The 24,998-nt window shown below is 43.2% G+C and overlaps 2 protein-coding genes across 5 annotated transcripts in view; both read left to right on the top strand.

Moving 5' to 3' along the window:
* Positions 1–12,940, top strand: part of LOC106580861 (serine/threonine-protein kinase PAK 4) — a 33,596-nt gene extending 20,656 nt beyond the window's left edge. For 2 of the 4 annotated variants that reach the window (XM_014162357.2, XM_014162358.2), the window contains exons 2-11: positions 261–476; positions 1,183–1,404; positions 1,944–2,164; positions 2,277–2,700; positions 2,843–3,286; positions 3,620–3,753; positions 4,376–4,502; positions 8,710–8,835; positions 8,927–9,061; positions 9,189–12,940. In XM_014162357.2, the coding sequence (XP_014017832.1) occupies positions 1,204–1,404; positions 1,944–2,164; positions 2,277–2,700; positions 2,843–3,286; positions 3,620–3,753; positions 4,376–4,502; positions 8,710–8,835; positions 8,927–9,061; positions 9,189–9,344 (1,968 nt within the window). In that variant the 5' untranslated portion in view covers positions 261–476; positions 1,183–1,203 and the 3' untranslated portion in view covers positions 9,345–12,940. The remainder of the gene's footprint in view (positions 1–260; positions 477–1,182; positions 1,405–1,943; positions 2,165–2,276; positions 2,701–2,842; positions 3,287–3,619; positions 3,754–4,375; positions 4,503–8,709; positions 8,836–8,926; positions 9,062–9,188) is intronic. The other 2 variants (XM_014162354.2, XM_014162356.2) reach the window with 1 other exon arrangement.
* A 1,391-nt stretch (positions 12,941–14,331) lies between these two features.
* Positions 14,332–20,750, top strand: LOC106580860 (sushi domain-containing protein 6). The gene is made up of 5 exons (XM_014162353.2): positions 14,332–14,613; positions 16,439–16,545; positions 17,151–17,357; positions 19,027–19,168; positions 19,638–20,750. The coding sequence occupies exons 2-5, from the start codon at positions 16,452–16,454 to the stop codon at positions 19,957–19,959; spliced, it is 765 nt and encodes a 254-aa protein (XP_014017828.1). The 5' UTR covers positions 14,332–14,613; positions 16,439–16,451; the 3' UTR covers positions 19,960–20,750.
* The last annotated feature ends 4,248 nt before the right edge of the window (positions 20,751–24,998 follow it).

Raw genomic sequence — 24,998 nt, 5'->3', positions numbered from 1 at the left:
CCTGTCAGCAAGATTGTCATGTGGGGCTCTGTGGTTGCTGCTCAGTATGTTTCCCATTCAATCCATTTTTTTAAACCGATAACTCATCTAGCAGTTTTTGTAAACAACTAAATGATCTAGCAGTACTGTCAGTAGCTGCCACCTTATTTGATATAGTCATCATGCCGACTTGTGCGTTCAACTCTGACCAGCAGTAGTGGCTTTTAAATAGTTCATGGAAGGCCCATGTTGACCTCTCATCTGTGGCCCTTTTTGTACAGGTTAGTGCAGATGGGTGGATGATCCCATTACACTTCAAACATTCGCTGAGTCAGTTCTGCTTATGGGCCAGTCAGACGGTATCCCTCAGCCCCTCGCCAAGCACCCCTTCCCTGCAGCTTGGGTGGGTCTAGGACCGTGCTCAGGAACAGGCAGTATATCGCAGGCAGGCAGCCCAGCATTTGGATTCAGGGAGAGCCTCCTCTCTGATATCTAAAGTAAGTGAAGGAATCCGGAATGTAAAAGGTGTGTTTGAGTATAGAGAAATACGCTGGAGGGAAAATGTGCTAGTGAAGGAAAGGGGAAGTTATTTTTCTCTGCAGCTGGGGGCCTTGGGCTCACCTCAGAGTCATATTTACCTGACTAATACATTTTTTTGTCTCTGAAGAAAATTGCTGCAGCTTGTATAAGCCATTTGTCTTTATGGGAGGTCTCCCTACAAATTATACTGTCATTTTCTGAGGTCAACTTGTGTAGGTTACGTACACGGTTGTGTACTCTTGATTGTTTCTCTCTGCATTTGCCAAAGGACATTCACTCAGTGTGATTGTGTCAGTCTACGTTAAATGGTTTTCAGAGATGCTCTCTAGTCTGAAGTGTGTCAATGGCCGCATGGCAGATCAAGTTTTCATGCGTTAGCCTCTCAGCGCTATTGAAAAGAAGCAGGACATCCTTTATATTATCACTTATCATCATGGACTGCTGATGTGTTTAACACTGTGTTACTGCAGCCCCCAAACTCATTCCTGGGGTGTATTCAAAAACGGAAGCAAACACACCGATATTGGGAGGGAGCAACCTGAAATTGTCAAATAAGAAACTCGTTTTTTTGTTGCAAACCGTTTTTCCTTGCAAGATGTTTTGCTACTGTTTAGTACGCTGTGCACTAATGAATACACCCCGTTTCTCCTCTCTGTGTTCCAGGTCTGATGCCCGGCTGCCGCCATGTTCACCAAGAAGAAGAAGCCTCGCGTCCAGATTTCGGCGCCTTCCAACTTCGAGCACCGCGTGCACACAGACTTTGACGAGCAGGAACAGAAGTTTGTGGGGCTGCCGCGGCAATGGCAGTCTCTGATCGAGGACACGGCCAAGAGGCCCAAGCCCTTCATCGACGTCACCGTCATCACCACGGTGGAGCCCCGCAAGGTCAGGGTTTGTCACAAAGGGATGTGGGAGGAAAGGGGTGTGTCATAAACCGGAAGTGATGTTTTCACTGTAGGGGCATTCTCTGTTGACAAATTTTGCTAAGTTGTAATTTGAGAGAATGCCATGGCAAAAAGGTGTGATGGGTCATGCACTCAAAAAGATGTCACGCAAAGCTTACTTCATTTTCCAAGTTTTTATTTGTATTATTATTTTCACTGCATCAGGGATAGCGTACACAGATGTTTCACCTTTACGGCCTTCTTCAGTGTGTAGGTCATGGGGAAATGGCACTGAACTATTACTGTCTCAGATTACTGTACGTCAGATTCGGATCACAGTCTGAATGCACAGAACCTAAACAGTAAACGTGATTGTCTTTCCGAAACAAACACCGCAAATGCAAAAGACATCACTGAAAATAGAATCTGCCTGTCATCATATCTCTTTTTAGAATGAAGCTGTGACAGTCCAGGAAGTCTCTCTTGTCCTGACTGGTCTGATCTCAACCCCTCCTTACTTGGTGTCTCTCCCTCCTGTAGACCATAGTGCGGGGTAGTAAGATCGCTGTGGACGGCTCGCTGACATGGCTGCTGGATGAGTTTGACACCATGTCGGTGACCCGCTCCAACTCCCTGAGGCGAGGCAGCCCCCCTATCCAGCCCCGCAGAGACTCCGGATCCTCGGGGGGAGGAGGCCATGAGAACGGGAACCTGACCCACCGGCCACACCACCACCCAGATCACTATGGAGACAGAGATAGGTACAGTGTCGGTAGAAGGGGGGGCCAGATCTGTTGTAAAATGTCTCTTGTCGGAAATGTTTCCACCACTCCAGAGAGATGTAACCTATTTACCGTGTCTCTGATGCACTAGGGAGCGGCCCAGGCCGGACCAGTTAGCTGGTGGAGACCCCCGGCAGCCCCAACGGGAACCCCGCTCTCAGCGAGAGGACGGCCGGCCACAGCAGCAGCCCCGGGGCCAGGAGCCAGGCAGCAGGCACCGAGAGAGGGAGCGGCCCTGCCCACCTCCTCCCCCGCCAAAGCCCAGAGACATGGACCCACGGGACCAGGTAGTCCGCAGGGACGGGCCCAGCGACAAGAGGCCCAAGTCCAGCTACACAGGCAGGGACGGCAGCCCCCAATCGCCCCGGGATAAGAGGCCTCTCTCGGGGCCCAACATCCGTATGCCTAACCTCCCTGTCACAGAGGGGGTGATAAAAACAGCACAGCAGAGCAGCAGGCCATTCAACACCTACCCCCGCACTGACAGTGAAGGAGGAAGGAGCCCCACCAGCCAGGTACTGACAGGCTGCTAGGAGAACACCAGGATGTTGGGTGATATGGAGAGAATGGAAACCATTGTAGCTAATGTTTTATCGACAGACCTCTCAGACATAAAGGTGTTGTTCATACAGTGTCATCATTTTCTCTCTGTTCTAGGAGCTGAAGCCAGCCCGACCACACGAAACACCGTGCCACAACGGTCCCTCTAGTGGCCGCAGCGGGGGCAAAGCCCCACAGCAGGGCCAGCTACGAGGGGACCCCCACCACACCTCCCACCCTGTCCTGGGCCCTGAGCCCCCCCACGGCTACCAGCAGTTGAAGGCTCCTGTTCCCCGCCCCCCTGCCCCTACCCTACCACCACAGCAGGCCCTCTCGCCCCAGAGGGAGCCCCAGCGGGTGTCCCATGAGCAGTTCCGCGCCGCACTGCAGATGGTGGTGGACCCGGGTGACCCGCGCACCTACCTGGATCACTACATCAAGATCGGAGAGGGCTCCACCGGCATTGTGTGCATTGCCACCGTCAAGAGCACTGGCAAACTGGTGGCTGTCAAGAAGATGGACCTGCGCAAGCAGCAGCGCCGGGAGCTGCTATTCAATGAGGTGGGACCGTGGTCACTGTAATGGACTTGGATGGGGGTCTTGTTTTTGACCCTGTTATTAAATTAAACAGAATGCGATTGAGATGATACAGGTCTTAAGATTGTGGATATTTAGGGAATACAGGCCATGAATTTATAAGATATTAGTTGTCTGATCCAGAACCTTTTATATTGGAATTGGCTATTGTGGAGCTGATTTGCTGACGTTTGTAAAAATGTGTCCTTCATGGAGGGTGAGGTTGATGCATATCTTTGCAGGGGTGTAATGAGTGATGTCATATGCTGTGTAATCTCCCACGGTCTCCTTAGTAGCTCTGGTTGCTGTGATCTCCAGGTGGTGATAATGCGGGACTATCACCATGACAACGTGGTGGAGATGTACAACAGCTACCTGGTGGGAGATGAACTCTGGGTCGTCATGGAATTCCTGGAGGGAGGGGCTTTGACTGACATCGTCACACACACCAGGTGTGTGTCTGTTGATCGGTGGTTAGTGCTATCTGGAATCTTTGGGATGTCCCTACCCTAACCCAAACCTTTTTAAATTTTGACTTCAATGGGGTGATGTCAGAGTTGGACGTACCAAGGATACCGGATAGCAATGACTGTTGATCTGCTTCTCTGACAACTGACCAGCAGGACAAATGACTATGGTAGGGCTGTCCAACCCTCTTTCTGGAGACATACCATCCTGTAGGTTTTCAGGCCAACCCTAACCTAACATACCTGATTCAGCTAGCAATGGTCTTGGTGAGCGGCTAATAAGTAGAATCAGGTGTGTTCAATAGATTTGGAGTGAGCCTACTGGACGGTAGATCTACAGGAAGAGGCCTGGGCAGCCCTGGGCTATGGTGATTTAAGATTGTCTGTGTTTCATACTAGTCATATAATATTCAACTGCTCAAATCGTAGCTGTTTTTACAATACAAGCATTGGTAACCACTCAAAATGTTTTTTGTTTAGTTATGTTTCACCACTAGGTGGTAGTGTCGCATAGCTACACCATCATGTCACAGCAATGCGACCTGTACTGTGTGAGATGTTATTTCTCTGTCAACTCGGAGTGCTAATGACCTCTGTGTGTGTCCAGGATGAATGAGGAGCAGATAGCCACAGTGTGCCTGTCTGTGCTGAAGGCTCTGTCAGTGCTGCACACCCAGGGCGTCATCCACAGGGACATCAAGAGTGACTCCATCCTTCTCACCCACGATGGCAGAGTAAGTACACCGAACTCCAGGGGTTAAAGTTCTCCATTACTGCGACGGATTTTCGTCACATGGGGGAGTTTGGAAATGACACAGCCTAATACAGACAGAAGCGTCCCTCTTCTACAGAATATATTCCCAAATATTTAATTTTCCTCTGTTACGCTATGTGCACTGAACTGACATGTACTGTATGATTGTTGATGACACTCCGATGTTCAGATGAAGGGAATGAAATAGTCTTTAATGCGAACCACAGCAGCGCTCAGCTCAGACAGCGCTGTCTAGCCTTCTGTAGCTGCTGGCAGTCATTCAAAGCCTCTACTTTATCATTCAGGATGGAACTTTCCAGTGACGCTATTTTTGCCATGTAATGTTATTAAAACAGAATCAGACAACGTGATGGTAGAATACTTTACCTAGTTGGCTTGTTGCGTGTTCTATGTGAGATAAATATTCCTCTCGAGGCACGTTGAAGTTGCTAGAGCCATAGGAGGGGAAACGTATTCTGACAAGCAGTCAATGCACAACTATTCTTCATGCAATCCTGGGAAACACTTTTGAAAGCTGGGGGATCGCAGTTTTACGTTGCTACCACGTTTATTTCTCTACTCTTTCAATTGCGCGTGGCATCGTTTTACAAATGCAGTTGCGCAATTGGAGTTTCAAGCATGGTTTAGGGGCAGCTGCACAACAGAGCACTTTAAAGGGGCGTTGTCGTCTTAAAAGGGCAACGGCATACTTTGTAATAAAAACTAATAAATACATTTTTTTCAAGTGAATAATTTATAGATTCATATTTATAATAACGTTATAATTATTAATAATGACAGTCAGGATGTTGTGTCCAGTGGGGTAAATGGAGGGGGACAACCCCCATGCTTCAGCCTATGTACATTTTATAGCCTCTATGCTCATCAGTTGGGCTACAGGTGATCATGTGAAATATGTTAAAATCATTTATACCAATATGTTATTGGGCCCATTTCTGGAGGTAGAAATACAATTTTAGATGGCATCATGTTATTTCCATTCATTTTGGAATAGAATGTCCTTCCAAACATTTACTGGAACTGACCTTCTGTCCTTCTACATTTTACATTTTAGTCATTTAGCAGACGCTCTTATCCAGAGCGACTTACAGTAGTGAATGCATACATTTCATACAATTTCATACATTTTTTTTTTTTTTTTTTTTTTTTTTCTGTGCTGGCCCCCCGTGGGAATCGAACCCACAACCCTGGTGTTGCAAACACCATGCTCTACCAACTGAGCTACAGGGATGGCCCTACATAAAGATGATCCCGGGGTCCTAAGCAAGGGGATTGGAATTGGTCAAACATGATTGTCATGACTTTCTTACTTGAAAGGGAGGTGACCTTGACCCCAGACAATTGATCTGAGATCGACTTCAAGTTTGTCATTGGGATTCTTTTGTTGCTTTAACCCCTGCCAAACTCTGACCCCAGCTCTGCATCACTACTTTCTTCATAGACACAAATATTATAATTTTCCATGGCAAAAAAAGAAAACACGAAACCGACTTAACTCTATGGACCTTAAAACCTGCTGTATGATATAACATATTGTGTGATATAGGCCTAGCTATGGGAAAGAACTGAATCTGACTGAATAATAAGGCTGTGTGTGAAATGAAGTCTGATTCATGTTTTGTTTATTTGACATGATATACTTCAGAGTATTGTGACAGCTCTCCCCATACCACCCAGTCATAACAGGCTTTCATTTTCATATGGAAACGAAAGTCTGCTTTAACCTGTTGGGTCTAGGGGGCAGCATTTGCACGTCTGGATAAAAAAAACGTACCCGATTTAATCTGGTTACTAATCCTACCCAGTAACTAGAATATGCATATACTTATTATATATGGATAGAAAACACTCTAAAGTTTCCAAAACTGTTTGAATGGTGTCTGTGAGTATAACAGAACTCATTTGGCAGGCAAAACCCTGAGACATTTTCTGACAGGAAGTGGATACCTGATGTGTTGTATTGACTTTAAACCTATCCCATTGAAAAACACAGGGGTTTAGGAATATTTTGGCACTTCCTATTGCTTCCACTAGATGTCACCAGCCTTTACAAAGTGTTTTGAGTCTTCTGGAGGGAGATCTGACCGAACAAGAGCCATGGAACGATGATGGCCCATTAGACACCTTGCGCGCGAGTTCATGTTGGGTACCCTCGTTCCAATACGTTATAAAAGAGTATGCATTCGTCCACCTTGAATATTATTCATGTTCTGGTTAAAAAGGCCCTAATGATTTATGCTATACAACGTTTGACATGTTTGAACGAACGGAAATATATTTTTTCCCCCTCGTTCATGACGAGAAGTCCGGCTGGCTTACATCATGTGCTAACGAGACGGAGATTTTTGGACATAAATGATGAGCTTTTTTGAACAAAACTACATTCGTTATGGACCTGTGATACCTGGAAGTGACATCTGATGAAGAGAATCAAAGGTAATGGATTATTTACATAGTATTTTCGATTTTAGATCTCCCCAACATGACGTCTAGTCTGTATCGCAACGCGTATTTTTCTGGGCGCAGTGCTCAGATTATTGCAAAGTGTGATTTCCCAGTAAGGTTATTTTTAAATCTGGCAAGTTGATTGCGTTCAAGAGATGTAAATCTATAATTCTTTAAATGACAATATAATATTTTACCAATGTTTTCTAATTTTAATTATTTAATTTGTTACGCTGACTTGACTGCCGGTTATTGGAGGGAAACGATTTCCTCAACATCAATGCCATAGTAAAACGCTGTTTTTGGATATAAATATGAACTTGATAGAACTAAAAATGCATGCATTGTCTAACATAATGTCCTAGGAGTGTCATCTGATGGAGATTGTAAAAGGTTAGTGCATCATTTTAGCTGGTTTTATGGTTTTGGTGACCCTGTCTTTGACTTGACAAAACATTACACACAACTCTTGTAAATGTACTGTCCTAACATACTCTAAATTTATGCTTTCGCCGTAAAACCTTTTTGAAATCGTAAAACGTGGTTAGATTAAGGAGATGTTTATCTTTCAAATGGTGTAACATAGTTGTATTTTTGAAAAATTTGAATTTTGACATTTATTTGGATTCAAATTTGCCGCTCTTGAAATGCACCTGCTGTTGATGGAGTGCACCACGGGTGGCACGCTAGCGTCCCACCTAGCCCCAAGAGGTTTTAAAACCATCTGTCAAAATGAAGATATGGGAAAAGAGGAACTTGTTTCAGTCGTGTTTGTTCCCAAAGTATTGTAATGCAGTACCAGTCAAAAGTTTGGACACACCTACTCATTCAAGTATTTTTCTTTATTTTTACTAATCTGTCATCAAGGCAAAGTGTGGCTACTTTGAAGAATCTCAAATATATAATTTTATTTTGATTTGATTAACACTTTTTTGGTTACTACATGGTTCCATATGTGTTATTTCATAGTTTTGATGTCTTCTATTCTACAATGTAAAAATAAATAAAAAGTAGGTGTCTAAACTTTTGACTGGTACTGTACATGAGAGGTAATGGAGGGCTTGAAGCTCAAGCTGTTTATTTAGTTCTTAATTTACCCGGCAACAGTTTGCAGATGATACAACAGTTTCATTGAGCCCAGGTATCAACCTCAAGCCCCACTTGTAGATGTCATGGTTAGCATGCTAAGGTCTGCGCTTAACTCATATTGTGGTTGACCCAAGGGGAAGTGTAGTCAGTCACCCTCAGCTGTTTCTCAGCAGACGAGTGTGGGTGGGTGCGAGTATGTTCACTGGCGTGTTTCATTTCCCCGTACCAATTCAAAGCATGCTTTAGTGAGTGAGCCCTGTTCTTCAGAGGTCACCATTGGCAGACAGGATATTTATCCACCCAGGTATTGCAAAGGTTTTCTCAGAAAGCTGTGGGAGTTGTTCCGCTGTGATGTGTAAAGCAGCACATTGCTAGATAGAGGATTGTTCTTTGTACACAAAGGGTTGAGCCTGTCAATCTATAACACACAACGTCCATGTCAGCCGAAAAAGTCTGTCATTTGCAAAGATATATTCTAAAAATACTGCTATGTTTTTAGGTACATTTTCAAAGCATTTGATCAACTGTTACTCAGGTTGTCTTAATCTCAGCGGTGACATTATTTTGAAAATGTCCTGTGTGTGAATTGTAGTGTGGTTCTGACCCTCTCCTCTGCCCCCCCCCCCCCCCAGGTGAAACTGTCAGACTTTGGCTTCTGCGCCCAGGTGTCTAAAGAGGTCCAGCGGCGCAAGTCCCTGGTAGGCACACCCTACTGGATGGCCCCAGAGCTCATCTCACGACTACCCTATGGGCCTGAGGTAAGGTCCCATTAGTTGTGTCTGTGTGTGTGCATTATAATTCTAAACTATCGTTGATCACTGTGTGTATATACAATATTCTACCCTGTAGGTGGACATCTGGTCCTTGGGGGTGATGGTGATCGAGATGGTGGACGGAGAACCCCCCTATTTCAATGAGCCCCCCCTCAAAGCTATGAAGATGATCCGTGACAACCTACCACCCAAACTCAAGAACTTACACAAGGTACTAGGCACACCAGAAAGAGCCCCTCTCTCACACAAGGCCCCAACATGGGTAACTATGTCCCTGTTATTCAACATTTTGAAGTTGATACTCATCCTTTGTTGTTTTTCCTTCTCTCCGTTCCCAGGTTTCTCCTCTCCTCAAGGGCTTCCTGGACAAATTGCTGGTGCGAGACCCTACCCAGAGGGCCTCAGCCAATGAGCTGCTCAAGCACCCCTTCCTGAGCAAGGCTGGCCCTCCCTCCTGCATCGTGCCTCTCATGAGGCAGAACCGCATGAGATGAGAGTGAGCAGAGGCCTCTTCCCCACTAAGTGGTAGTAGTCACATGGACCCTGAACCCCAAGCTCACACCTCGGACTCGCAGCGGAGAAGCACTGCCCAGTTCGTATTAGTGTTTTTATTGGTCAAGCATTGTCTTAACGCACCTTTCGAAATGAAAAGGAACTCTCTCTGTCCCTTTTTTCCTGTGGGGGAAAAACATTTGGACACTACAAGGATTTATAGCTTGAGCGGTTTGGTGCAGAATGAGGCTTGGAAAGTGTTGTGGGATCATTAGACCCTAAGCTACCTGCTGGGGAGACTCACAAAAAGCACTGTTAGCATCCTAGCTGAATGGTCTGAAAAGCATGCTTCCACACTACAGGACTTCCTCACTACATGGCCCAGTCTCAACTCTATTGCAATAGACAGGACATCATAAACTACTACTGAAGGAGGACCATGCTTTTCTCTTACCACATGATGCGTACAAGTCTGAAAATAAACACTTAATCCCTGTTACAAACACTAAGAAAAGGTAAACACTGGAGTTGTGTTTTTTTAGATATTTTTTCTTTATATTTCTTGTGTAAGTATGATGAACATAGAGATATATCTGCTTTGTTTTCTCTATTTTGTGATTTTTGTTTAGGTTATAGTGAGATGATTTAAAGCACTCTTCTCCGATAGAAGCTGCACTCCTGGTTGATTCCAATATATCGTCTAGTTCTTTAAATCATTTTTTATTACAAGATGAATGGTTTAGTTTTTTAATTGACCTGTGTTTAATAGAATATCATGGTGAAGTGAGCATCAAGGCAGTTTTGGCTGTTATTTTTACTTTAGGGATTTAGCTGTGTAGATTGTGCTCTCTGTAACCCCTCGATCCGCTGCTGTAGGCCTCAACTGTTAGTCTATAGTAGTGACTACTAGGTCAATGTAAGGACAACCCTTATGAAAGCACCCTTTCCACCATACGTGTGTGTGTGTGTGTGTGTGTGTGTGTGTGTGTGTATACAGGAATTCTCCAGATTGGTTAAATATGTGTATTTTTTTCCCTAATGATGCATTTCTTTATTGCCTGACCTGGCTGACCTGGCTGACCTGGACAATGGGTCTGGACTATATGAATGTAGTGCTGAGCCACAAAAAGCTCTGCATTTAAAGATGGAATCTGCAGTAGGTTGAAACGGCGCCACTGACCCCCCCCCCCCACCACTGTTGTCATTTGTTTTTGTTGCTGAGCTAAGGAGTGTCGCTCAGCATAAAAAATATATATATAGTATACAAAAAAAATTGCAGTACATATTGTGCTCCCACGTGAACTTAGTTACTTTGTTGAAGTTAATATCACAAACGGACGTGGCTGTTTCACCATTAAGGATTCCAGATTTAAGGGCTTATTAGAACAAGAAACGGACACACAAGGTGAAAATCCGTGTTTAGCTTAATGAAGTGTGCGACAGCTGCTAGAACTGAACTATTGTGTCCACAATGTAGCAAGGACAGGAACTGTATGGCAGAAAACACAGACGCAAACAAAAGTAGTAAAAACTCACCGCAATTACCCACACACACTTCATGCAGGGCCTAACAAAAGTCTGCGGTGCTGAGAACGTGGGTGGAATCACAAATTCAGACCTTAAAACGGAATTCAACAATATTCAAAAATAGGAAATCAACTAAATGTATTAGAAAATGTATTTTGCCAAGATTATCATAAGACATTAACAAATTGCTTTAGTGATTTGTAACTCCTGGAAAGCAAAGGCATGGGAATTCCCCTGTCTGTGTGCACGGTTGTCTGCCACTTTGTGTAGCCGTTAGCAATGATGCTAATGATAACCGTCTTCTGGTAAATACTTTCAAAAAAATTGTTGTTTAGCAAACTCTGCATTCACATGTGCGCCACAGAAGCACAGATAACCAAACAAGTCTCTTGGCTGGTGCATGCTTGAATTAAAGGGTATCTACACCCAAAAATAGAAATGTCTTAGATTTTCCCCAGACCTCAAAAGTGCTCACCTGGTGTGGTTTAAGAATTGTTGTGGACTTAGAACAGTAAATGTTGTTTTTCTATTTAAAAAGTGTGATCCGGGAAAAACAAAACAGATATTATATTATTATTCATCGTTACTCCCCTTTTTTTTTCTCTCTCTCTCTGAGCTTCCCCCTCCAATTCTAGAGTAGCAAGACCAAGTCGCACATGTACCATAGAGAGCATCCAAAGACCACGAGGCCTTAGTGCACAGCGAAGAGTAGCCAATGTGTCTGTTCTGCGTTTCAGTGGGGAAATCAGAACAGACTCTCCATAAGTAGACACTAACACTACATTGTGAAGTATTGTATTTAGATACAGAATTGAAGTGTCATAGCAGAGGTTAGTGTACTGTTTTAACATTCTGTCTCAAATGTACTTTCTTGTAGCAAATTGGAGTATTTAATGTAGATTTAACTAATTGTTTTACAATATTTTATTCATCGTTCACTTAATCCATTTCAGTACTTTTTTACTGATGCTCAAAATGTAGTCTGGTTGAATTGAAATGTGAGACAATATTCCATTTTTCCAAAAGACAAGTGGAGTCTGTTAAAAGTGACACGGTGGTTGGCATGCCTGAATAAGATGTGATCTGTCTGTTCCCTGTGCAAAAAAGAATGTTCTTCCTGTTTAGTTTAGCAAAACTGAGTGAAAAGATGGGCTGAAAGAATGACAATCAAAGTTAGTAGGAGTAATTAACTGTCTGCTTTTGCAACAATATTCTAAACTGATCACTTTTCATTGCTCACAAAGTTTTGTAACTCTAATTGTGTAGCATTTTGACAACACAAACTAATTTTCTAAACAAATCCTATTTTGATACTCATTAAATCCATCTTTACATGTATATATCTAAATCACTAAACTAATAAGTACCATGAAGTGATGGCACACACTTGGTATTTTGTGTTTTTTATTAAATACTGTATAACGATGAATGCTAAAAAAATCTTGGCTTATCGTTCCTCAAACTACAGAATTGAAGCATCTCATTAACCCCCACATGTTACATAGGAGTTCAATTGCCATTGGTTTCACTCACTTCTACCACAGTTTTCAGTGGCTGGTATGAAACCAATCACGTCCATTTCTCAGTTGGGATTTGACATTCCTGTAGCTTCTACTTAAATGAATGGCTGTCAAGGTTAGAACGGCTTAACATAGTTTTATCGGGTTGTGTGTGTTAATGCCTTAACGTTCAGAAGAGTAACATGATTTAATATGATTCCCTTTCTTTACAATTACTGTTAATTGCAAATGTACATTATGATATTCCTCATCTCCAGGAGTCTAGTGCCTCAGCGTAAACGTAGCGTTGTTCTCGCTGGTTTGTGTTTGTTGAGGTGCTCAAATCTAATTAGGAGCTGTGATGACTACTGACTGGCCTACTTGGTAATATATTTATGGGTGAATTTCTCCAACTGGTCTGTATGATCATTTTTCACACTTGTACACTAAATCATTCATGCATCAGTATTGTCAAGTTTGTCATAGTTGACCATTTTTCTGAAGAGTCCAAACCCCCTGGTTTTTGAATTTCCACTGGTTATTAAAAAAATAAACGTTGCAGATTTTCAATATTTTTTTGCAAATACAGTTTTTCTAAAATGTCACTTTTGTCATGCCCTGTCATTATGTATTGTGTGACCATTGATGTCAACCATTTCAAAGGTTGTTACAGCAATAGCCTTTATCTCCTCAGATGGTACTAGTTTGCTCATTGCTAAAACCCATCTAAAGAGCCGGTGTCAGCCAGAGTCTGCTATATACAAAAACATCCTGCAATACTGTAATAGTAAATAGAGGGGTGTGGCTTCATCAGTGACTGCAAAAAGTAAAATAAGGAAGGGAAAGGGGATACCTAGTTAGTTGCACAACTGAATGCATTCAACCCCTATGAGGTCTGCACTCAGTATTCGCAGTGAAAAAAGAACATATTCCATCTTTAATGAGGGATGTTTTCCCCTACAGGGCTTCATCCTACAGATCGGGTTACAACATAATACAGGCATAGCCCTAACAGGTGGTGAGAAAGGATAGAATGAGGGACGTAGTCACTGATATCTCATACTGTGTAGAGTTTGGACTATGGCTTGTACATGCCACTCCCAGAGAGGTACCAGGAATGAACTAGTTTTGAAGTTGTGCTGCCTTTATAAGAAATGACAGGTTAACTTGATGACATTACAGTTGGTTATTAATGGTCTTAGAGACATTCATAGTTGCATCCCAGTTATTTTCGGTGTAGCACATATGATGTTAGACTTGACTTTTGGGCATGTGAGAATGGTGTTGATGAATGATAACATTTGGCTGTGATTATGGTTTTAAATCGTCATCTATTTTAAGGTATGGGCTGGAGCCCATGTACTATAGGTGGTTGATTGCTAATAAGTCAGTTATATTGTGTCTAATGTAGAACCAGACGTTTGTTTGTCTTTTCATATTTATCAACTTGATACATTGGGGAAATATAAGATCAAATATGACATCATACATTAATATTGTATCTCCGGGAGGAACTAAATTATGTTGCATTGGCACACTCGGCACTATTTTTAGCACTTCCGTCTAGTCATTCTATCAGATGTGATTCTGCATCATCTGGCCTGGCACTGTATACTTTTTTGTTTGTTCACTTCACTCACCCATGGTGGGGACAGTCTTGTTTTAATTAAACTGAGAATTTGTAAAAAGCGTGGTCCAAAACACTGACCGCTCATTATACTGCGGTGAACTGAAAGTTACATTTTCACAGCTCTGCGAAATTGGCCTTGAATTTCCAGAATGTGAAGGTCCAGCGGACGTTTGCTCCAGGGCGGGGTTTTTGTGTGTGAACTCAATGGTTGCAGTGGTGGAGTTCGTTTTGCATGGCCCGGTGCCCCGGTTGGCTGACGATTTCTTTTAAGGACCCATGGAATTGTCTAAAATGAGGCAGCTCCGCCCACCCGTGGCACCAGGCCATGCAAAACGAATCGACAAATGTCACCAGCGCGCTTAGTCCGGGACGGGAGCCTATGATAAGTCTCTTAGTTCCTGTCAAAAACACAGCTGAGCGATGATTCAATTGTCAGCGGCTGTGAAATAGATCCACTTGTTGCTATATGCCACATTCATCTGGAGGAGATTTGTCGAATAAAAAAAAGAAATATTAATCTCGAGCGGATCGTACATCAAACAGACGGAGAAGTATTGCTTTATTCCATTTTGGACTAATCCTTGGACAGAATATTCCTATATCTAGATACTACAGGTGAGTAGCTTTATCGGTGAGATGTTATCTCTAGGCAAGTCTTTTTTTTTCAACATCATTTAATAAGTTTAACCCCAATAATATAACCTAAGATATGGCTGGCTTGTAGGCTGTAGGAATCATTTTAGAATTATTGGGAGTTGAGTTTAGTCGGCTAGAGAAATTGTGATTTTCAATTAGTGGTTTGATATAATAGCATTCTGGATATGGTATAAATGCGTCAGCTTTGGCATTTGTATTTATTTGGGGGTATCTGGTTATTTCTGGGTATGCACCTGTGCATTCAGCTCCGTTGCGCATTTATGTTCAGCGAGCGCTGATAAGCTATTTAGTTGGTTTCTCATGAACGTTCCACAAACACTAGCCTTATTTCTATGAGCCTATCTGGTTTTGACGAACACAATAGCTTTAGTTTACCATATTCTGCCGTAGTCTACAAGGCCCTTCCTTATCATTTGTGACTGGATGTGTTTTGATAGGACACATAAAATCCCCATTGATTGCATGTCCTAATTTCCATGACAACACAAAGACATAAGTAGTGTGAGTCATATTTGAATGGTTCACTTATATGGGATGTGGGTATAGCCACAGAAGGCACACTTATTCCTCTTGGTTCAATGGGATGGCATGAAAAGTGTCACTGTGTGTCAGTCATCCATGTATTACACTGACAGTAACAGCTCGAAGGGATGCAGCTGAGTAGTTTGAAAATCAGAGCTGAACGTGCAAAGTACCGCAAACTATCAAACATGGGAATCATTGCAGGCACAAAGAAGATAAACAGTTACCAATCCACACAGAGGAGAAATACATCAATATTTTACTAGATATGTTGATGACAACTTATTGTGTCCAAATGAGTGCATTTATTGATACATACTTATTACATTTCATTTTATAGTGTCGCATTTTAAAGTAATGCTTTGTAATGGAGCTGGAGAAATGTATAATGGCATACTTCACAGCTTGCGCAGAACAGAAGTTCTCTTTTAATATAACGGTGAGTAATATGCCACCCTCCTACATTGTGGTCACAGCTCACTGCCTGATAGATACAGGTGTAGGATCTTCATTTGATCACCCTGGTGCAGGAGAAACTTCCAGCAATGCAGGAAATGTAACATTCGTAGTGTATTTGAGGTTTAATAGACAGGCTTCTGGAAGTTTGTAATTTCCATAAAAAAAATTCAGACTTGATTTTCCATTAGAAAATGTTATCAACCCCTACAAAAATGTCCATTAATTATAATCCACATAATAATTCACATTTCCTATTGCTGCAAGATTATTTTCCTGCTGTAGCAAACTGCCTCAAATGAAGATCCTACACCTGTAGGTTGTGTGAGAACAGCACACATGGCTGGCAGGGACCTCCCCCGCTGCTCCAGAGATGACTGGCACTACCCCCAATATGAAAGCACTCCAAAACCCACCACACCATGGCATTTGTGTTCGTGCCATACCTATGTGCCAAGTAGATTGCTAACACAGGAAATATAGACCCGGTGAAAAAAAACACTACCAGTCATATAAGTAATGTTGGTAAATGTCAGGTGTTAAACAATAACCCAAGTTTAGTTTCAGTTTTGGGAAATGAAAGGACATTGATTCAGGGTCAGACTGTCTGTGTTTATGGTAGCTGCAGTTGTGAACTGCTGTCCCCTGCCTTTATTACAGCAAAAGGGGATGATTTCCACGTGCATGATTAGATATTTGTTGGTATTTAACAACTGTGTGTGTGTACATGCATGCTTGTGTGTGTGCATAAGTGTGTGCATGACTATCTGCAGGGCACTGAGTCCTCTGTTTATTGTGTCTGCAGGTAGACTGTTTTGATGTCTGCGCGGTGGGGGTCTCCATGGCTGTGTGGACATGTCATTCTGGGCTACGGGCTCTTTCTCCTAGTCGCCCTTCCAGACCTCACCACAGGTACCCATCTCCCTCTCCAACCACCCACAACTGCCCACCCACAGTCATCACCTCTGCTAGGCATCCACGTTGCACCACCATGCACTAGTTGAAACAGTCACCACTGCACCCGAAAGCTGTAATCCATGGAATTAGTGAACTATCTGGACATACAACCTACATCACAGTGTATTGACACTCAGCCCTCTCCCCTGACCTGCAAGACTCCTCCTCCCAGACATCCACCCGTCTTACTCCATCCAAACTACTGTATCTAATAATAAACTCTCTAACAAAAGCTTTTTCCCCTCTTCAAAGCAACACCTCACAGCACAACGCCTCTCCCCTATATGATCTAGATAGTTTGTATGTATTGATATGTAGGCTACGTGTGCCATTTTTAAATTGATGTAGTTCTACCCATGAGCTGTTCTTGTCTATTAATGTTCTGTATATCATGTTTTGTGTGGACCCCAGGAAGAGTAGCTGCTGCTTTCGTAACAGCTAATGGAGATCCTAATAAAATAGCAAATACCAAACCTGAATCACAGATCTTTGAGATGCAATAACTGCAGGTTAGATTCAACATTAAGGTCTAACAACTGAACTGTATGCCTCATCTGCAGGCAGGCAAGGGAATTGCACCTACCCGTTGGTGCCAGAACACGGGGGCTTCCGCTGCGAGCCCTCCCCCTGCAGAGGCTTCCCCCAGAAGAGCTTGATCTACTTCTTCTGTGAGCCCGGCTATGCCATCCCAAAAGAGATGGTGCGCAGCTTGCGCTGCCGCCATGGCAAATGGATCCCCAGCGTGCCCACCTGTCTCGCCGTGCGAGGTGAGTGTAGTGTACTGAGTCACCACGGCCAAGGGGGAGGAGGGGGAAACCTTTGCCCCTAGTGTAATGGACTAGAGCAGGGATGGGCAACTTTGATGGGGGTGGGGGCCACAGAATCGGAACTCATCATTAGGGGCTGCAGTGGCTCGCGGGTCTGCATACCCACATCCTTACCCACATCCTTACCCACAAATGCAGTCAGAGCCAGACATAGCCCCGATCATGTGAGCAAAATATTTTAGTGGCCACCCTCTTGACAGCAGAGAGAAAAAAAATGACGTTTTAGAGGTCATTTCCTGCAATCCTACACGTTTTGCCATGGGGCATAGATAAAAGGTTGCAGTTTTAAAGTAAGTTTGCTGCAATTCTACATGTTTTGCCATGGGGTGGAGAGAATATTTTGACATCTGAGTGAAAGTGACTGACAAAATCAATGGGGGCCCCCAGTCAGAAATTCTACCATGATTATAAGTTCAGATAGCTGGCTGCTAGACCAATCTAAAACATTTTAGGTGACATGGGGTAATTGAGTGACTATCAGTGACTGAAATAACAAGAGAAAAACTGCTGATGCACACAAACAAATTTCGAAATTGTTATTATTATTTTGTTATTGTTATTTTTGGAAATGGATCCGCGGGCCTACAAAAGGGGGCGCGGGCCGCCAGTTGCCCTTCCCTGGACTAGAGCGTGTGTGTGGAGTATGTCCATGAGTGACTGATATGAGATAAATGTTAGGTAAACTACAGTCAGGTCAAAGGTTGCAGTGTGATTTAAGGTAGACCCTGTACTCAGACTCACTGACTTGGTAAATGCATGAACTCAGACACCTAACAATTACTTTGCCTGGTTCCGGGTTGGTTAGATGCATGCATAGAGGTTATGGGTTGATGATGTAAATGTTACATAGTCATCTCATGAGCTGAGTAATAGCAATGCTATGACCACCCTCCTTCATTCGTCCTCTTATTGGACATGGAAGAGTCAAGTGGAAGCATGCACTCTATCCAGTCTTTACCAATAGATTTAAAAGCTATAATCCTTATGTAAGCATGACTATTTTGAATGGCCGTGAGTATAGCCTACATAGGTTTTGCGTGGCACTAGAGAGGAGCTGAGCAGTAGGGTGCTTAACAGTATGGTGTGTGTCCTGCTAAGCGCTGACATTTGACTGTTGTGACTTTGTGGTACCAACCCCTTAGTTCCACACAACATAGGTCAGTGACCTAGTATGTTAGATGCAAAAGCCGACAGAGCAGATTCTAAACACCTTACATTCGAGTCATAGAGCCGAGCCTCGTGCTTCCTCTTTCAGACCTGTGCTGCATTGAGGCAGGAAACCAGCATCAAGAAACGGGAAGTGAGCAAAGTCACCAAACTAACCAGTCTCTTTCCTCTGCCCTATTAAACCTCTCAGAAATGTACTGCGTCATGGATATAAGAAACCACACCTACACATGCATGAGTCCCTTTGAAAGACCCTGTATTATACTGTCCATATGAGTGTCAGCAGGGTGCTTCATCAAAATTGTTTGTTGAGTGTGTTTGCTGAGTGTGTTGTAGCTGTGGAGCAGGGCGTTAGGGTGTGCCGTCCACGCACTAACGCCCTGGACCAGAGCTAAGTGTGTTGTAGGTGTGTGTTGATTGTTTGTGTTGTGTTTTCTCTCAGACAGACATGTTAACTATGAGGACCAGGTGGCCCACTCAATCCCCAGCGTTGCCACGACTGCGGTGGGCGTGTCCATATTCCTCCTCACCACCACGGCCTGCTTGGTGATTAAGTCCCGCCTTTTCCCCTGTCACTCACACAGGTAGGCAGATATGATTGGCTCTTATCCCTGTCACTCACACAGCTATATTCATATGACTGGAGCCTCTATAGCAGTGTGGTCACTACTCACCCTGGTCCTGGAGCGTTACAGTGTATGTAGATTTTGTTCCAGCCCAGTAACACACCTGATTCAGCTAATCAAGGTCTTGATGTTAGGTTGAATCAGGTGTGTTGCTCTGTAGGGGTGGTTACAGCGCTGTAGAGGCTTGGAAAGACATCACATCCTGTAATGAAAGCCCCTTTTATAATCTGATGAGTGAAAGCTGAAAGACCGTTTAAGAGGAGACGGAAGAATTGAATTCAGTTGTTTGATAGTCATCTTGTTATCATCAACGGTGGGTGTTTCAAAGCTGTAGTGTCTGTTAGATTGGTGATAACGCCACCCACTGTGTGAGTGCTGTGTCCTGTCTTTGAAGTCATCTGATTATCTCTCTACTGTTGGTCACCAGGCGCTCTTCAGACCAGATGGATCTGATGGTGGATGGCCTGCCTGTGTCTCTGCCCAGCTATGAAGAAGCTGTCTATGGGAGCTGGGGGCAACGCCTGCCACCCTGCAGAGGGCCCACCCAACTCTTACTAGCCCAGGCGGTTCCAGGTCCATCATTAGCTCACAACCAATCAGATTCCAGTCACCGTATTCATCCATCCAATCAAAGCCCCGATATCCTTCCGCCCCCTTACGAGGAGATGGAATCCCATCCCAGAGAGGATCAGAGTGAGGGGGACGTGCAGGCCTTACAAGTTGCACTTTCCGATGACAAGAACATTTGAGTGACTGGTGTATTTGTATTACCCACCAATCATGTACTGATTTTTTAAATAATGTGCTCAGGCACTTATATAGATTCAAGCCTACCAGCTTTATCGGATTTCAACCTTATACACAGCACACCAGTTCTGATTGGTTATTTGTAATGTTATGAGGTGTATCCTGACATGGAGACATGGTTTATATCCCATCAGTGATGGGACCTGAGCCTCGTTTGTTGAGGTGACTTTAATACCATTACTGTTACATCACAGGGACCTGTGTGTCTCTATTGTGACTGATTGATTGTGCACTGTGGGTAAACCCAGCTGGTGAGAGTAGAAATGGAGGTTACTCGCTCTCCTTTCATTCTTGTTGAATTATGATTTGCAATAATGGCAGAGTTGTAGCGTCGATTATGGAAACCAGCAGGTGACTGGACAGTGTACACAGAGATCACATGATGTAAGTTTAGGAGTAAAATCTGTGTTCTCCCTCCCCTGAAAGATATTTTGAGCTCTAGCTACAACCCAGTCCAATTTTGACTGCCATTTCTGGGAGTGGTGGCTGACTGACCACATGGAAGAGTTTTCACTTTTTTTTCACCACAGTGGTGGGAAAAGTACTCAATTGTCATACTTGAATAAAAGATACCTTCATAGAAAATGACTCAAGTAAAAGTGAAAGTCACCCAGTAAAATACTACTTGAGTCAGTCTAAAAGTATTTGGTTTTAAATATACTTAAGTATCAAAAGTAAATGGAATTGGTAAAATATACTTAAGTATCAAAAGTACAAGTAAAAGTATAAATTGTTTCTTATATCAAGCCAACCAGACGGCACAATTCTCTTGTTTTGATCTATTTATGGATAGCCAGGGGAACACTCCAACACTCAGACATCATTTACAAATTAAGCGTTTGTGTTTAGTGAGTCCGCAAGATTAGAGGCAGTAGGGATGACCAGGGATGTTCTTGATAAGGGTGTGAATTGGACCATTTTCCTGTGCTGCTTGGCATTGAAAATGTAAAGAGTACTTTTGGCTGTCAGAGAAAATGTAAAAAGTACATCATTTTCTTTAGGAAGTAAAAGTTGTCAAGAATATAAATAGTAAAGTACAGATACTAAAAAAAAAATACTTAAGTAGCGCTTCAAAGTATTTTTACTTAAATACTTTACACCACTGCACTTTCTACACCCACCAGGCACACACATGAAACCCTCCACCATGCCAAGTGTACCCCACGCTGAGTATGTACCAACCACCTCTCCCTTACACCGCCCTGTTCGCAGCTTTCACCTCTCCTCTATCTGCTTTGAATGATTGACCAGAGTACGGGGAGGGTCGGGGGCAGAAACCCCCAGGATGTACTTATTTGTTATAGTTACTGAATGTAGTTTTTCTTTTCAATAGAAAAAATGAAATGCAACTATGTAATGTAACATTTCACATAATATTGCAATTATCGTATTGCACAGAAGATTAAAAGTCAACATTGTTTCTAATTGTTAAACCTCTTGGCCTTACTCGGTTATGGTGCTCTCTGGGACGAATTACTCAAAGGAAAGTAAATCACATGGTTGGGGTGCAGACTCTGTCTTCGATCAATGGCACTCTATTACCTATAAAGTGCACTACTTTTGACCAGAGCCATATAGGGTGCCATTTAGGACACAGTACAGACAGAGCTATTCCAATAACCATGTTGAATAATTAAGTTACATTTATATGGGGGGGGAAACAGCAATAAGCAGTTGAAACAATAAAAGTCCACCCCCATTTCGGTAAAAAGCTGAGGGATGGGGCTGGAGAAATGTAACCACTCTCAAATTCATAGACAGAGCTATGGATACAAGGACTCTCTGTTCAATTCATGATATAAAACTTATACACTATATTTACAAAAGTATGTGGATAACCCTTCAAATGAGTGGATTTGGCTATTTCGGCCACACCCGTTGCTGACAGGTTTATAAAATTGAGCACAGAGCCATGCAATCTCCATAGACAAAAACATTGGCAGTTAAATGGTCTTTCTGAAGAGCTCAGTAACTTTCAACGTGGCACCGTCATAGGATGCCAATGTTCCAACAAGTCAGTTCGTCAAATGTCTACCCTGCTAGAGCTGCCCCGGTCAACTGTAAATGCTGTTATTGTAAAGTGGAAACGTCTAGGAGCAACAACGGCTCAGCCGTGAAGTGGTAGGCCACACAAGCTCACATAACAGGACTGTAAAGAACTGTAAAGTTTGGTGGAGGAGGAATAATGATCTGGGGATGTTTTCATGGTTCGGGCTAGGCCCCGTAGATCCAGTGAAGGGAAATCTTAAGGCTACAGTATACAATGACATTCTAGACAATTCTGTGCTTCCAACTTTGTGGCAACAGTTTGGGGAAGGCCATTTCATCATGACAATGCCCCTGTGCACAAAGCAAGGTCCATATAGAAATGGTTTGTCGAGATTGGTGTGGAAGAACTTGACTGGCCTACATAAAGCCCTGACCTCAACCCCATCGAACACCTTTGGGATTAATTGGAATGCCGACTGCGAGCCAGGCCTAATCGCCCAACATCAGTACCCGACCACACTAATGCTCTTGTGGGTAAATGGAAGCAAGTCCCTGCAGCAATGTTCCAACATCTAGTGGAAAGCCTTCCCAGAAGAGTAGAGGCTGTTTTCGCAGCAAAGGGGGGACCAACTCCATATTAATGCCCATGAATTTGGAATGTGATGTTCAATGAGCAGGTGTCCACATGCTTTTGGTCATGAGTAGTTTTAGCCAAACAAGCGTAGGGCTCTCTGTTCAATCTGTAAAGCTGAAGCATTATATACTGCTCAAAAAAATAAAGGGAACACTTAAACAACACATCCTAGATCTGAATGAAAGAAATAATCTTATTAAATACATTTTTCTTTACATAGTTGAATGTGCTGACAACAAAATCACACAAAAATAATCAATGTAAATCCAATTTATCAACCCATGGAGGTCTGGATTTAGAGTCACACTCAAAATTAAAGTTGAAAACCACACTACAGGCTGATCCAACTTTGATGTAATGTCCTTAAAACAAGTCAAAATGAGGCTCAGTAGTGTGTGTGGCCTCCACGTGCCAGTGGCGAATTTGCCAATCTTGGTGTTCTCTGGCAAATGCCAAACGTCCTGCACGGTGTTGGGCTGTAAGCACACCCCCACCTATGGACGTCGGGCCCTCATACCACCCTCATGGAGTCTGTTTCTGACCGTTTGAGCAGACACATGCACATTTGTGGCCTGCTGGAGGTCATTTTGTAGAGCTCTGGCAGTGCTTCTCCTGCTCCTCCTTGCACAAAGGCGGAGGTAGCGGTCCTGCTGCTGGGTTGTTGCCCTCCTACGGCCTCCTCCACGTCTCCTGATGTACTGGCCTGTCTCCTGGTAGCGCCTCCATGCTCTGGACACTACGCTGACAGACACAGCAAACCTTCTTGCCACAGCTCGCATTGATGTGCCATCCTGGAAGAGCTGCACTACCTGAGCCACTTGTGTGCATTGTAGACTCCATCTCATGCTACCACTAGAGTGAAAGCACCGCCAGCATTCAAAAGTGACCAAAACATCAGCCAGGAAGCATAGGAACTGAGAAGTGGTCTGTGGTCCCCACCTGCAGAACCACTCCTTTATTGGGGGTGTCTTGCTAATTGTCTATAATTTCCACCTGTTGTCTATTCCATTTGCACAACAGCATGTGAAATTTATTGTGAATCAGTGTTGCTTCCTAAGTGGACAGTTTGATTTCACAGAAGTGTGATTGACTTGGAGTTACATTGTGTTGTTTAAGTGTTCCCTTTATTTTTTTGAGCAGTGTAGATTCCGCAATAGAAGAGACTGCATTCGCGGTAAAATATGCATATGTCGGCTCAATCGGAAATGACCTTACAGATTCCACAATAGAAATGTTAACACTTCAATTTACAGATTGAATAGAGACCCTTATATTTTGAGTTCCGATGCGGTATGACAGTTGAAATAAACTCATAAGTTATATTCTTCAAGAATCTGCCTGAACTAAAGTTCTAACAACTTTGTACAAGCAGGATGGCCAGGGCAAGGCACTGTGAGGGAAGTGAGTAGACTTATATGCACTGTCCCTATAAAAATAAACTAAAACTCACTTTAACATGTTAAGCCTGCTGACTGTGTTCAAATGGAAGGTACATAAACCACTTATGAGGAATGTAAAAAGACTATACTGACCTATTTATTGGAATCAGTTGAATAATCACTGTGTTTAGCCCTGATCGAGGTTGTAGTTAGAATGAATGGGAAGAGCCATTGACAAAACAGAGTTGTTGCATTATGGTTGTTTCCACATCAAACAGTTTTAAGCAGGAAGTGATATGCAATAGAACAAGGTTTTAGTCAGCATCAGTTTGGGTCTCCACAACAGATCATGCTTCCCAGCATTCTTTACCTTCCCTCTAAAGCAGGGGTGTCAAACTATTTTTGCCCTGGGGGCCGCATTCGGTCTTCAACGAGGTCCTGAAGATCGCGCTGAATTTTTTATTTTATTTTCCTTGCCATTAAAATGTGCAACAAAAAAAAGATTGTCCTTGTAATTTTCGATGCTCCCTGACTGTCTAGCTTTCCATTATTAGAGCGCTGGACACAGTCAAGAAACTATGAATGTAGGTCCATTATCTTTTCTAAACATTTTTGATTTGGTTTCAGTAATTCTAAAGTATATTGAGTTACACACACATGGCTGGATTGGACCCCTCTTGGGCCGGACAACCCTGCTCTAAAGTGCCAGTTACTTTGTAGCTATGGTGAAGTATTGTGGCCATTATAGATATGGGTGTTATGGTCATGGCACACACTTGGAAAATGGTCAACTTCCCCTGACTAAACTTTACATTAACTGAATAAAACAAGGTCAGAAGTGCCCTAATCTCTCGTGGACAAACAAATGTAACATAACTGAGATTTTAGTTCTGAGTTTCCGATATCAGTTTGCCCTGATAAAAGAGCATTATTGAACATCAAGTAAAGCAACAAGATGCAATCTGAAGTCAGGCAGCAA

Source organism: Salmo salar, chromosome ssa20, assembly GCF_905237065.1.
Source record: "Salmo salar chromosome ssa20, Ssal_v3.1, whole genome shotgun sequence".
Lineage (NCBI taxonomy): Eukaryota > Metazoa > Chordata > Actinopteri > Salmoniformes > Salmonidae > Salmo > Salmo salar.
Note: the sequence above shows the minus strand (reverse complement) of the source record. Positions and strands in the feature narration are given on the sequence as shown.

Bases quoted from the DNA above. Each gene is read 5' to 3' on its own strand.
- LOC106580860 (XM_014162353.2), top strand. From the start codon at position 16,452: ATGTCTGCGCGGTGGGGGTCTCCATGGCTGTGTGGACATGTCATTCTG. The intron at 17,358-19,026 runs GTGAGTGTAGTG...GTTTTCTCTCAG, and splicing joins CACCTGTCTCGCCGTGCGAG to ACAGACATGTTAACTATGAG. The intron at 19,169-19,637 runs GTAGGCAGATAT...GTTGGTCACCAG, and splicing joins TTCCCCTGTCACTCACACAG to GCGCTCTTCAGACCAGATGG.